Source organism: Drosophila arizonae, chromosome 2 (assembly GCF_054131065.1).
Source record: "Drosophila arizonae isolate 15081-1271.41 chromosome 2, UAZ_ARI_1.0, whole genome shotgun sequence".
NCBI classification, from domain to species: domain Eukaryota; kingdom Metazoa; phylum Arthropoda; class Insecta; order Diptera; family Drosophilidae; genus Drosophila; species Drosophila arizonae.
The window spans coordinates 24200595-24213982 of NC_142922.1; the positions used below are offsets into that span (position 1 = coordinate 24200595).

The window sequence follows — 13388 nt, forward strand, 5'->3', positions numbered from 1 at the left end:
ATCACACTCAAGGGCACATACACGCACACGCACACGCACACCCATTTCAGCTCGGGTAGAAGCGACAACAAAAATTGCAATGAAAGCTAAGCAAATGACCTTCAAACTCGATAAGCGAAAACAAAACAAGCGAAAGTGCTAAAAATATACATAATTTTCACCAAACATATACACACAGAGACACTCACATATCGGGCAAACACACAAATAAAAGAGCCCACACACACAGGCATACACAGGCATAGCTGAAAATATGATGGCCCTGGCAAAAGCAGAAAAGCAAAAACATTAAAATTTACGAGGGTAGGCGAACGCCGGCAAATGACGTTTCCCGCTCTGTGTGCTCGTCCATGTGCCCAGCCAGACCTCTAGCCAAACATAAATACAAATTTCAACACAACAAAAAAGAAAACAAAGGCGACGAAAGGCAAAAAGGCTCCGCGTACTAGAACAATTTCATATCGCACAAATACTTTGCCCAGTCAAATAGACAAAAGACAGTGGGAAAAACTGAAACAAAAAGCAACAAAAGTCGAAATGGAATGCTAAATACCCTATGAATGCATACAAGTTGTAGAATATAACAGGATATATATATATATATATATATATATTATATGATTAAGGTAAAAAATAATTTGAAACCCAAAAGAAAAAATTGTTAAATTTGGAAATAGAAAATTTCGAGCAAGTAGAACTTCTTTTTGCTTTAAAATATTATTTATAAATATTATTAATTTTATATATATATATATATATATATATATATATATATATTATAAAATAAATTAAATTCATATAAAATTCTGACCCAAATTAAGATCTGCTTATAAATCGAACTTACTTTAATGGTGCTCAGTTCCAATTAAACATTTCGTACCCACAATATCTAGTACATTTTGTTTCTGTTGCTTTTGACCATCTGTTTGGGAGTATAATGAGAATCAAATAGAACTTTCAACTGTGATCCGCTATGGCTGTAATCACTCATTGGAGAAAATCAAGCTCATATCTCTGTCTGTCCCTTAACAGGATAGTCTGTGCGTGTGTATAGTGAATAAGCCAAAAAGTACTGCTCTTTGTCGAGAGCCAAGTTCTGGTATCGTTTCCTTTCGTTTCGTTTGCTTTGCACATCGATTCGCGACATTCTGTGCCACACGCTGAAGGGGCAAGTGAAAGTAAGAAAGCAAAAGGCAGCCCGGCAAAACTTTACGCAGTTTTTGGCTAACAGCAAAACAACAAAAACACTAAATATTGGTATGGGGGCCAGAAAAAAGTGCTGAAAATGTTGAAAGTGCCACAGTGGCATTCGTAAATTTGAGGCACGCAATTTGCTGGCGCTGGCCGAATCGGTGATGGGGGCGAGGGGCGAAGACGGAGACGGAGACAGAGAGATAAGCTTATAAATGTCTTTGTAAAAAGTCGACAACGCCAGCTACGGAATTATGTGCTGGCCATGTTTTTTATTTGTTACTTTTGGTCTCTATTTTTTTATACCCTGAACCCATTGAAAATGGGAAATCAGGGTATAATGGTTTTGTGAAAAAGTATGTAACGGGCAGAAGGAGGCGTGGCAGACCCCACAAAGTATATATATTCTTGATCAGCGTGACGAGCTGAGTCGATATAGCCCTGTCCGTCTGTCCGTCCGTCCGTCCGTCCGTCCGTCCGTCCGTCCGTCCGTCCGTCCGTCCGTCCGTCCGTCCGTATGAGTGCGTCGATCTCAGAAGTTATAAGAGCTAGAGAGCTGAAATTTGGCATGCATACTCGTGTGTACCATACGCAGTACGAGTTTGCTTTATTTTTTCGATAAATTGTCCGATAACTTTTTTATCGAGAATAATCGAAAAATTGATTTTGTTTTTTTAGCCTAATTTGAACATTTTTAGACCTGGAGTCTTCAAATTTGTGTTGTATATAAAGTTAATCGATACAAAGATTTTGTAATTTACAGATTTTGGATACCACGCCCCCTTCTCCCCCAATTTGTAAAAAACGCATTTCAAGTACTAGAGACTTGTGCTTTGGAATGTACACACATATTCACCATATGATTACACTCTAAAAGTTTCATGAAGATCGTACGTCTACAAAAGAAATTATTTGACAAATAAATTCTCATAATATTGCCCACACTGCAGCGCAGCCCAAGCGCAGTCGCTGCTTACTGCGCAGTTAGCAGAGCGCAGGCTTATGCGTGCGTGTGGATGCATGTGTATGTATGTGTGCATAAAAGAAGTGCAGAATAATTAGAATATCAGCTTAGAGGGTTCAGGGTATCTCCTAGTCGAGCAGTCTCGACTGGAGCCTTCTTACTTGTTTATTTATTTATTTTTTTATATCGTTATGATTGAGTGAAGTAATTATTTGAGTTGTTGCGGCGCCCAAAAAGCCACAACTATATAATAATAAAAACAAATATACATTCAGCAACCACTACAAAAATATTATATAAATTTTCCTTTTTTTTCAAGCGCTTAAATAATTTAATGGCTGTCCGGCCATAAAGTTTGTAATATTTTAAGAGCTTTTATGTTCGCTTTGTGTATTTAAACGCATAACGTATACGCACAGTAGTTTAGAGAAACACAAATAAAAATACACAAACTAACCACCAACAAATTCACCAGCACACAACCACACAACCTCAATCACATGCCAATGCACACACGCACTTCACAACTAGGATTAGCCACATGTAATTGCTCATAGCGAGGGGAAGGAACAACCTTTGACTTTTTTCTAATATACAAATGTTTGCTTCTCTATATTTCATGCCGCATCAAACTGCAACTGCAACATCAACTTCAACTGCTAAAACAACAACTACAACAACAACAATGCAGAGCGCAATTGTAAGCGAAATGAGCACAGAATTGTGAGAATTAGCTAAATTTAATTTGCAATAGCCAACGCCCGCCCACAACGACCACGGCCAGAGCCTGCAGCAGCAACAACAACAGCAACAGCACCAACACCAGCAACACCAGCAACACCAACAACAGCAGCACGTTGCAGTAGCAGCTGCCACAGTTTGCCCTTCGGCGCCCCCGCCAACTGCTTTCTGCAAACTTTGGCTGCAACAGCAACAGCAGCAGCAACAACAGCAACAACAACAACACCAGCAGCAGCAGCAGCAGCAACTGTTCGAGCAGCAGCAACAAGCATGGCTCTGAGCAACTACAGCAACAACAATGGCCACATCACGTGTAAGAGCAAAGTTAAATGGAAACTAGATGCGAGCGCTCGCACAAAAGTATGCAACGCAAAAACAACTGCAGCCAGGAGCCAACAATCAGCAACTAGCAACCAGCAACCAACATCAACAACACTGAACAACATTTAAAAGCCGTTGGGCCAAAAGTTGCGCAAAACTTTCGAATCGACAACAACGTTGCGGGCTTTGTCGTTGCAAATTAAATGTACATTCTGCCAACATGTAAATAGATAATGTCTGTAACGAATCTTTAGTATGTATGTGTTTAGAGTATGACTGCCTGTATGTGTGTGTGTGTGTGTGTACAGATGCTTAAAACTAATTAGCTAAGCAAAACACTTTAAAATATGCATGCAAAAGAATAAACAAACAAACAAACAAAAATACGACGAATTTTTGAAATAGCTTACGATGCGCAGCAAATAATCAAAAAGCCAAAAAAGCAAATGTAACTCACAGATAAGAAGGCACACAAATAACAACAGCAACAACAATAAGACTACCACCAACATAAAAGCAAAAATAAATTGTGCGTTAATGATAAGCGGCGCGCATTTCAGCGGCATAAAATTTATTAAAATATGCGTGCCGCACAGACAGCAAAAGGAAGACTCCCGAAAGCAGGCAGCAGAAAAATATATTTATGCTTACGAGTATATATATATATATATATATATATGTATGTTGAGGCTTAGCCACACACACACACAGACACAAACATACACACCCACACACAACAAAGACACTTGCGCTTCCTGGCCAAGGAAATCGTTAGCGATAAATATAAAATTTTATTGTTATGCGTGCGTTGCTTTCGAATATGTGTGTGTGTGTGTATATGTGGGTGTGTTTGGGAGGCCTGCAAGTAAATTAAATATGCTTTTTTATTAACTACTAAGAACCAATTTGATACGCATACAAATAATGCCGCAGAAGTAGCATGAAAATTATGTAAAATTTAATTTTACTTCAATGGAGAAATTTAACAAGAAGCGGAAGCAGAAAAGCAAAGCCAAATAAATTTATTAAGTAGCTCATAAATGTAATTTTAATAAAATTATATTACACATTTATATATAGAGATACAAGTAAATATGCATATGTATGTATGTCAAACATTATAAAACTAGCTATAATAAAAATAAACAACTTACTTACTTATGCCAACAACGTCCAGCAATTTCAATAATATTTATGTAAGCGCAGCCCACAAAGAACATACACACAAGCACGCAAATAAACACACGTACAGACACACATACCCACACGCACACACACTCACACACACGAACGTACAGCACACTAAGTTCGAGCATATTTTAAGCCCAATTTAGTTTAATCATTTGCAACTAATTTAAGCGCAAATATCTGTTTATCTATGGTTTGTTGTGTGTGTGTGAGTGGGTGGGCGTGTGTGTGTGTGTATCTGCCTATGTGTGTGTGTATTATGTAAATATGAGTTTATTTTAGCCGTTGCCCATCTGCTCTTTAGTTAAAACGACAACTAATTTTAAAACACTGCCACTATAAAAATAATTTTAATTTTAATAAAATGAAATACAAACTTTTTGTGGTCTAATTAGAAATACTTATAAAAGAAATACGTATATGAAATAAATACCATAAATCTAATAACAAACAAATATAATACCCTTTGTAAGTTGATCGATTTTTTAGCACTTAAACGAAACTAAATGGGAAATATTTCAAAATCAGCAGCAAATAAAAAAAAAAAGAACGAATACTTAAAATTAAATATTATATATGTATCTGTGTCTAACAAGATTTTACAATGAGTGTGTCACTTTTATATATCTAATATATATTTATGTATATATATGTATATTTATATATACACATATATATATACATAAACGATATACTACATACAAAATAACTGCAAAAATAAAAGCATTTTATACAACATCTACTATCTAGACTCGTTATTATTGACCCCAGGGTGGAAGAGAAACAGCAAAACCTCTGAACCTCGCCCGATAAGCAAGTGAGCACAGCACAGAGAACAATGGCAAACAAGTTTCAAGTCGAACGTGGACAAGGACTCGAAATTAGCCAACTTGAAGCAAACAAAAAGAATTCCTTGAGTTACAACTGAGTGCGCATAAGAGTAGAAAGCTACACTAAGTATCAGGATGATAAGCGAAACGAAGGAGCTTCCAAAAGAGATAAGAATGCTGTGTTGTCAGGTGCCCGACTAGGTGCTACCCTGCACCCCAACAGTCAGGCATGCTCTGTCAGCTCAGAGTGTCATATTTGATTATGAATTTTCATGATGATTTGAAACAAACAACGAGCAGTTTTAGAACGGATCAGGTATTGTTTCTCTGGTGCTTATCCTGATGAGAAATATATAGTATGGTTACGTTGATCGTTCGACATGCTGTCAGAAAAGAATCAGAGCATTTTTCGTTTAAACGATGATACACAAATTGAGTTTGGTAATACAATATTTATTAAAGCTTCAACGTTAACGTGAAAGTCAATAATTCAAGCAATAAAATATATTTCAATCATAGACTGAATATTATTATGATGTTTGATCAATTTAAAATAGAATGGGTATCAGAAAGGCAGATTCTATTTATATATCAACACCATCACATCATTCATTGGCGCTGCTCATTCCATTTATCCTTCTGACCATATAAGTGGCCATCAGAGAAATCGTGAGCTATAAGTAAAAATAATTAGATCAATTTGCAATTAATATACTGATGAGATTACTACCATTATTCCAGAAAGTATTAGGGCACTATATTTGATAATTCTCGCTGATGAGTTCCAAACAATGGTTATTGCATTTTTGCAACGAACTGGGAAAGGTTTTCGACAGGTCTCTGCAGTTGCAAGACCGCAACAGGATCCGGGAATATCTTTACCATCTCGATAGTAATCGTTGTCTCCATTTGCGCCTCAGCATTTAAGCTAAACAAAGCAATGAGCTGTTTAATTCCGTTTCTTAAGAAACGCTCATTTTATGATTATCTTACAAATCTTTCGAATGTATGCAGAACTTTGGAATCTGTTGCTCGTTGATCAAACACAGTTTGAATAAATGTGAGTACGCCCATGAGGATGTCGTAATATTGCGTCCATAGATAGATGACAAAAGTCAGTTGCACTAGGAACACAATTAGCATGACCACCGAGTACTATGAAAAGTAATACATATGTATATATATTTGCACTTATACCAGAGATAAAACGAAAGCTCACGATCCAAACGATCCCAGTAGCGATATCGTAACAACAAACGACCCGATTGCCAAGGTTGCGATCGCTACGGTGTTCATAGATACCATTTCCGCAAAGCCAGACACGTCTTTAATCTGCAAGACCATTATGGTTCCCATTACAGTGAGAATCAGTCCGCATATCTGAAATAGCAAAGCGACACTCGCATTATACATACTGCAAAACTTCAGATAAGTCATACTTGGTTAGCAGTTGTGGTATCTCTAAATGCGGGCGCTCAGAGTCAAACAATTATTGGAACATTAATAAATTTAGCCTGACGAGTCATTAGAGTGAATAAGTTTCAGTATATCTGATATAAAATTCAATTAGTACAGCGAGCAATGCATAATATGGACATAGCTTAGACTATATTACAGCTATTCTGACTTCCTAATTTAAACAGTTATGGGCGTAGATGTATCTGCCATTGCTGCTTATTAAATTGGAGCTGTCAATCTGAGTATATATTCTAGATTTGAAGCTTTAAAGCACTGATAGTTCTAAAAATATAGCAGAATTGGTAGAAATCGCTATATATTCAGATTCAATTCACCAGGCCCCAGCAGGCGTTATTGTTTAATTCTTGGTCATTGCTTAGAAACCGGGTTCCATGGCTGCTGAAATGCCATTAGCCACGCCCAAATGGGGGGATCGAGCAAATCTTGATACCTTATAATTAGAGGATATGTGTTCCGTACTCATTTCACTTTCGTGAATGAGTATAATGAAAACATTTCTTGTATTTACCAAACTCAAGACATTGAACAAAATCAACAGAAATTTTATAATTTCTGTACTCAAGCTCATGTTTGTCACGCGGTTTATAATTCACTACGGTCGGACACTTTTCAGAGTGAACTAATAGCACTCAGTTCTCGCTCGCGACTAATGTTAGTTTGTGAGACGAGAAGCGTATTTAAAATAATTTGAATAGCTCTTTGCTTACAAAACTCAGCATGATTTAGCCAGAAAAGTGCGATATATATAGCATTGCCTAACCGCAGGTGGTGGATTAAGCATAAGGCAGATAAAATATATTTCTTGAGAGAGAAACCCATTAAATGACTGTTGGGTTATATACTATGAAATACGAATCGACCAGGAGAAGAGAGAACTTTTGGATTACTGTCGATTAGTTGGCAAATAAATGACGTGTTGACTGTGCAAATCAAGTAGGTATTGACCTACAGGTCGGTAGAACAACCAAAGTAAAATAGGGACATAGGAATTAACCAAAAATATAAAAAACAGCCAATATACTTATGTCTTGAAAGGCTGATTCATTAGTCTAGTCCCCATAAATTAGGTCATTATTATTTGTCTTTTGTATAAAAATCTGAAATAGAGTCAAAAACAGAAAAAAAATATCTATTTAAAAAAGTAAATAAGCTAGCAGATTACATAATCAAAGGAAAAAATCAATATTTTGAAATCAAAATGGCTGCCAAGGGTTCCACCATAAACAACAAGCTGACCACTGTGGTGGCCACCGCCGGCTACGGCCCGGACACGATGACCGAGATCAGTTATATGGACAGCAAGATAATTGGGAACGGCAGCTTCGGCGTTGTCTTTCATGCCAAGCTGATGCCCAGCAATGAGCCGATCGCAATAAAGAAGGTTTTACAGGATCGCCGATTCAAGAATCGCGAACTCCAGATTATGCGAAGGCTTAAGCACCCAAATATCATAACCCTCAGATACTTTTTCTATTCCAGTGGCGATAAGCGCGACGATGTTTATCTCAATCTGGTCATGGAGTTCATGCCCGAAACGCTCTATAAAGTGGAGCGGCAATATGCGCGCGCTAAGCAAACGCTGCCCGTCAACTATATCCGGCTCTACATGTATCAGATGTTTCGAAGTCTGGCCTTCATGCACAGCTACGGCTTCTGTCATCGGGATATCAAGCCGCAGAATATGCTCCTGGATACGGAGACGGGCGTTTTCAAGCTGTGCGACTTCGGTAGCGCCAAGCAACTGACACCGGGTGAATCGAATGTCTCCTATATCTGCTCTAGATACTATAGATCTCCGGAGCTTATATTTGGAGCCACGCATTACAACACCAAAATCGATATGTGGAGTGCGGGCTGTGTGGTGGCCGAGTTGCTGCTGGGTCAGCTCATCTTTCCCGGGGATTCGGGCGTGGACCAGATCGTTGAGATTGTCAAGGTGATGGGCACGCCCACGCCAGAACAGCTCCACGACATGAATCCGAACTACAAGCAACTGAAGTTGCCGCAGCTAAAGGCGCATCCTTGGCCCAAGGTATTTCGCATTCGCACACCGCCCGAGGCCATAGATCTGGTATCCAAGCTGCTTATCTACACACCTAATGACCGTATAACGCCTCTGTCGGCCTGTGCGCATTCCTTCTTCGATGAGCTGCGCAACGATCCCGGCCAGCAGCTGCCCAACGGACGGCGTCTGCCGCCGTTGTTCGATTTCACGGAATACGAGCTGAGCATCGAGCCAAAGCTGGTGGCGATGTTGATGCCAAACGAAGGCACGGAGAAGCAAGATGCATCGGGCAGCTCCGGCAATCGGTATGCCGCTGGCGAGGACAACTCACCCAGATTGGACAGCAACCAGTCGACACTGCGGAAACAGCTCAAGGATCAATCAGATGTGGTACTTAAGCCGGGGGATAATGTCCGCGGCCAGAGAACAACAACTCCACAGTGTCTCCAGCGACGGGAGCTGGGAAATGGTGACCATGTTGGCAGTACGGTTGTATGCTTTGAGGAGACAGAAACAGACCCCTGCGAGGAGGAAGCAATAACAGATGTTGCCGACGAGCAAGGAGCTGAGGAGCAGTACAATAGCTCCGACAGCCCCTGCACCAGCGATGAGCTCGAAGAGCAGCAGACAGATGACGAGGACGATAACAATGACAACGGCGACGATGACGACGATGCCGATGACGACGACGATGACGATGACGACGACGACGATGATGATGACGACGAGAATGCAGATGATGATGATCTAGATGATGATGAACACTAAGTATTGTTATTGTTGTTGTTCCTCAAATTCCTCAACGCAACAATTGATGAAAGCAATAAAAATTTAAGGTATATCGAAATCAGAGCTCGTAAATCTCACCCGACGCGCCGGGTGAGGGGCAGCGTTAAATAAATGAACTAAACGCACATTTTGGTCACATCATTTATAAGGTCGTCGAAATGTCGTCACATTGCTCCAAAGGCAGGCGCCAGACACACGACGAATGGGCATGGAATTGCCCGAAAGTATGCTTAATTATTGAAATGCTGCCAGAGTGCGGGGCTGTGTGACGTCTGGACGCTGTCCTGGACATAGTCCTAGCTGCCATCTAAATATACATTTTCGCGTTTTATAGAGCCCAGCGCATACGCGCACACACACACACACGCACACCTACGAAGGAAACCACGAGGAGCCGTACATTAGAGCAGGCTACAAAACAACACGCACACATGTCCTGCTGCTGGCGGCAACGGCTCACATTTCCTGTCCCATCCATCGTCCTGCAACCCCATACATACATATATACATATATATGTATTTATGTGGGTGTGTGTATATATATGTGTATGTGTGTGTGTGTGTGTTAATGTGGTAAAATGAATTTTCAGTTTCATTAGTTAAATTGAATAATGGAAAACTTTGCTTGCCACATTTGCCATACGCCTGGCTCCTTGTTGTTGCTGTTGTTGTGAATGGCCTTGTCCTGGTCTGCCAACGAAACTTACACTTCCTGCACACACACATACACACACACACTTACATACGCAGACTGTAACAACCACGGGGCTTAGGAGCAGGGCAATAAAGCAAATTTATGCAAACGATAAATTTCGTGAGAGAAAATGTTTGTTTTGTTTTCACCAGCTCGAGTTGCCTTCGCCTTTCTGCTGTTGCTGTAGTTGTTGTGGTAATTGGCCGTTGTAAGTGGCAGTGTTGGAAAAGGCGCTAAGTAACACCTACCCATTATATGGAAAGTTGTTGAAAGTTCTTGTCCACAGCATTCACCTCTTAATGCTGAATGCTTATAATTTAAGCATGCGATTACCTCTACTCGACACGGCTAATAGAATTATTATTGAAAACACGCTAAATCCTGAATCTGTTTGTCTAGAGCCTGGATGACTTAGCAAATGTTTCTTATCAGCATGTAAGTGTATCTGTAGCTACTCTGAATTTATTAGTAACACATCTAAGACTTCTTCTCATCCTGTTCCACTCTCTGTGCTAATCTGGTTTAAAGCGTTTGTGAATGCTAATGTGTTTAATCAAACAATATCTGAGCCGACGAGTTCATCTACTAAGTACCAGCAGGACTTTGAGTGCGAGTTCGGGCATATTTTGACGTAGCAACCCCAAGAGCAGCGCTTCAAGGGCGGCAAAAACAGTTCCATAATAAACACGCCAAAGTGTTTGCCCCCATGTGTGAGTGTGAGTGGGAGTGCGTGTGTGAGTGTGAGCGTGTCTGTTTAGCAGAGAGTGTTTCGGTTGGTCGTGCAAAACCTTTGACTGAAGGAGGATTACGGTATGCTACACACTATATAATAGCAGCTCATGGAACCATGAACAGAGAGCGAGAGAAATGTCTGACTTTCGGCGAGGTGTGGCACACAAGTCGATTGCAGATGTCTACCCCTGTATGCGGGTGCCAGAAGCCACCTAAAGCAATGAAACATTTTTCGGCAGCAACAGCCATTGGGGAAAGTTGGAGGCCAAGGCTCTAACTTGCAGGCATTTTATGGCCTTTTGGGCAGCACGGCTAGAGTTGGAGCAGCAGCTGGAGCAGGAGCAGGAGCAGGAGCAGGCACTGGGTCATGGCATGGAGTTTGTATCTCTAGCTGCTTTCAATGGCTACTAACAAGCAGTCGCCCAAGGTGAATGCGGTTAAAGTGTTTTCAGTTAAAGCACTCGGGCCAAACATTTGCATAAACGCCTGACGCCCACGCCAACACACAAGCAAACAGACAAACAAATGCAAAACTGCGTGCCACGCGTTGAGTGGGCGAGAGCCAAAGACAGGGACAGAGAGAGAGAGGGAGAAGGGGCGCGACCATTTTGGTTGCCATTGCAACTGGCTGACTGCCGAGTGATACCAGAGTTATTTTATTTCCGTTTCCGGGCACGCACACTTTTAGCTAACCGAATGCAAAGTGCGCCTGCGGTTGCTACCTTTCTGCACACTGATAAATTTTCACTAAATGCAATTTTAATGGGCTTTGTGTAACTGCCGAAATGGGTAATAGGAGCCGCTGTCATTTAGCCCGTGCTCTTTGCCTGGCTTAAAGAGTACTTAGCCACATGGCGAATGTTGTTATTCGAAACCCTGAGCTGAAATGAAACGCGGAAAACATTCGTAGCTGAAATTAACTCGAGACTAATTAAAATGTAAAATTTGTTCCAGAAACTCGCTTTTCATGTTGTAATATTATAATGAAATATGCTCGGCTGGTAATTCAAATTTTCATTAAATATCATCTGCCCAGCTAGCTATAGACAATGCAAACCGAAATCTTGATTGCATAGAGAAGGCAATTCACATAATTCAATTAAACTGTTCAAGCCCTAAATCATTGCTCAACTCTACAGGGTATTCAGATATTTTGTTTTGTTGCTGCTTGTGCATGGCAGCTGCCCCTAGGGCGCAGTGGGCCATGGAGAGGGTCAGCGCTGGCTGGGGCTGATGCGCTCTACTGTGGTTTGTCCAAATAAAGCAGTTTCAGTTAGTTATGCGCAGCTTGCGGTTTTGCTTTGACTATTTTTGCGTGCAGGCATTTCAAATGCAGCCAGAGGCAGAAGCACGCAGGGGGCATTAACTAAAGGCAGAGGGGGCCGCACGTTGGGGGGCGTGTGTGTGCGTGTCGTCGACACACAAATTAGAAAATTTTGCGCACTTTAATGCAATCAGCGATGCCCACATAAATTCATTATTGAATTTACACGCTTCAAGTGCGTAAAACAGAACTCTAACAATTTTTTTTTTTGTAATATTTTAATTTCTGTTTTTTTTTTTTTTTTTCCTTTGCATAACCAGCGAAGCTGGACAGAGCGAGCAAAGTGTTGTCAGAAGCGTCGACATGTGAAATGAAATCGGGGACCGCACGTTGACCGTTTATGATGCTCTTGAAGTTTATCAAAAGCGCAAAGTTTCCGCAAAATTGAAGTTTTAATTGGATTCTCGATTCAATTAACAGATTTGTCAGCATATAACAGTTTTATGACGCTTACAGTGATGCCAGCTGTGGCAACATCAGTAGCAGCAGCAGCAGCAGCAGCAGCATGTGGCAGCGTCTTGCGGACTTGTGGGCGTGTCGTTGCGCCCTCAATTGGTGCGCTTACCTTGTGCGCTTTTCAAGCCGCTTGGAATTTATTGAAATTGATTTGCCATTTTAATGGAATTACTGCGCCAAGTCGTTTCATTGCCATTGCTCGACATTTAATTGAAATCTTTTAATTAGTTTGATTTTCCAATCAAGTGGCACAGAGACACGCAGCCAGCCGCTCCATCATTGCGGTTGGCTCTAACCCATTGTAGAGAGCGTTAAGCGAAACCCAATTAGTTGCAATGCCTTGGAGTATGCCTCGACATCACTTCAGCTTCCATTATTCCATGTTGTTGAGCGCACGTCGATTACAAATACCATGCTGGCGCATCAAGGCACAGAGTGCCGACCTTACCCCAAGCATCAAGCACCAAGCCCCAAGCCCCAACGTGGCATGCAAAGGCGCTTGTCTATCCTGGCTGATTGGGGCCCCTGCCAGCACTTACGTTTCGCCCGTTGCGCAACATAATCATTATCCTTGGCTTAGCTGGAGTGGCGTGGGGCACTGGCAAAGGATTTCGCCTATTGATACCACCAAAGTGAAAGCCAAATCCACATAATATCAATTTGCTTTCAACGTT

General features: G+C 41.0%; 2 protein-coding genes and 1 pseudogene across 5 annotated transcripts in view; 2 read left to right on the forward strand and 1 right to left on the reverse strand.

Annotated features, from left to right (window-relative positions):
- Positions 1-5143, forward strand: part of LOC108621697 (uncharacterized) — a 63948-nt gene extending 58805 nt beyond the window's left edge. For 3 of the 4 annotated variants that reach the window (XM_089463138.1, XM_089463139.1, XM_089463140.1), the window contains one exon: positions 2847-5143. In XM_089463138.1, coding sequence (XP_089319264.1) covers positions 2847-2859 — 13 coding nt within the window. In that variant the 3' untranslated portion in view covers positions 2860-5143. The remainder of the gene's footprint in view (positions 1-2846) is intronic. The other variant, XM_089463137.1, reaches the window with a different exon arrangement.
- A 697-nt stretch (positions 5144-5840) lies between these two features.
- Positions 5841-7360, reverse strand: LOC149270606 (uncharacterized; annotated as a pseudogene).
- Positions 7361-7628: 268 nt separating this feature from the next.
- Positions 7629-9566, forward strand: gskt (gasket). Its single transcript, XM_018019163.2, has one exon. The coding sequence runs from the start codon at positions 7913-7915 to the stop codon at positions 9485-9487; it is 1575 nt and encodes a 524-aa protein (XP_017874652.1). The 5' UTR covers positions 7629-7912; the 3' UTR covers positions 9488-9566.
- The last annotated feature ends 3822 nt before the right edge of the window (positions 9567-13388 follow it).

Excerpts from the sequence above, each read along its gene's own strand:
- gskt (XM_018019163.2), top strand. The coding sequence starts at position 7,913 with ATGGCTGCCAAGGGTTCCACCATAAACAACAAGCTGACCACTGTGGTG.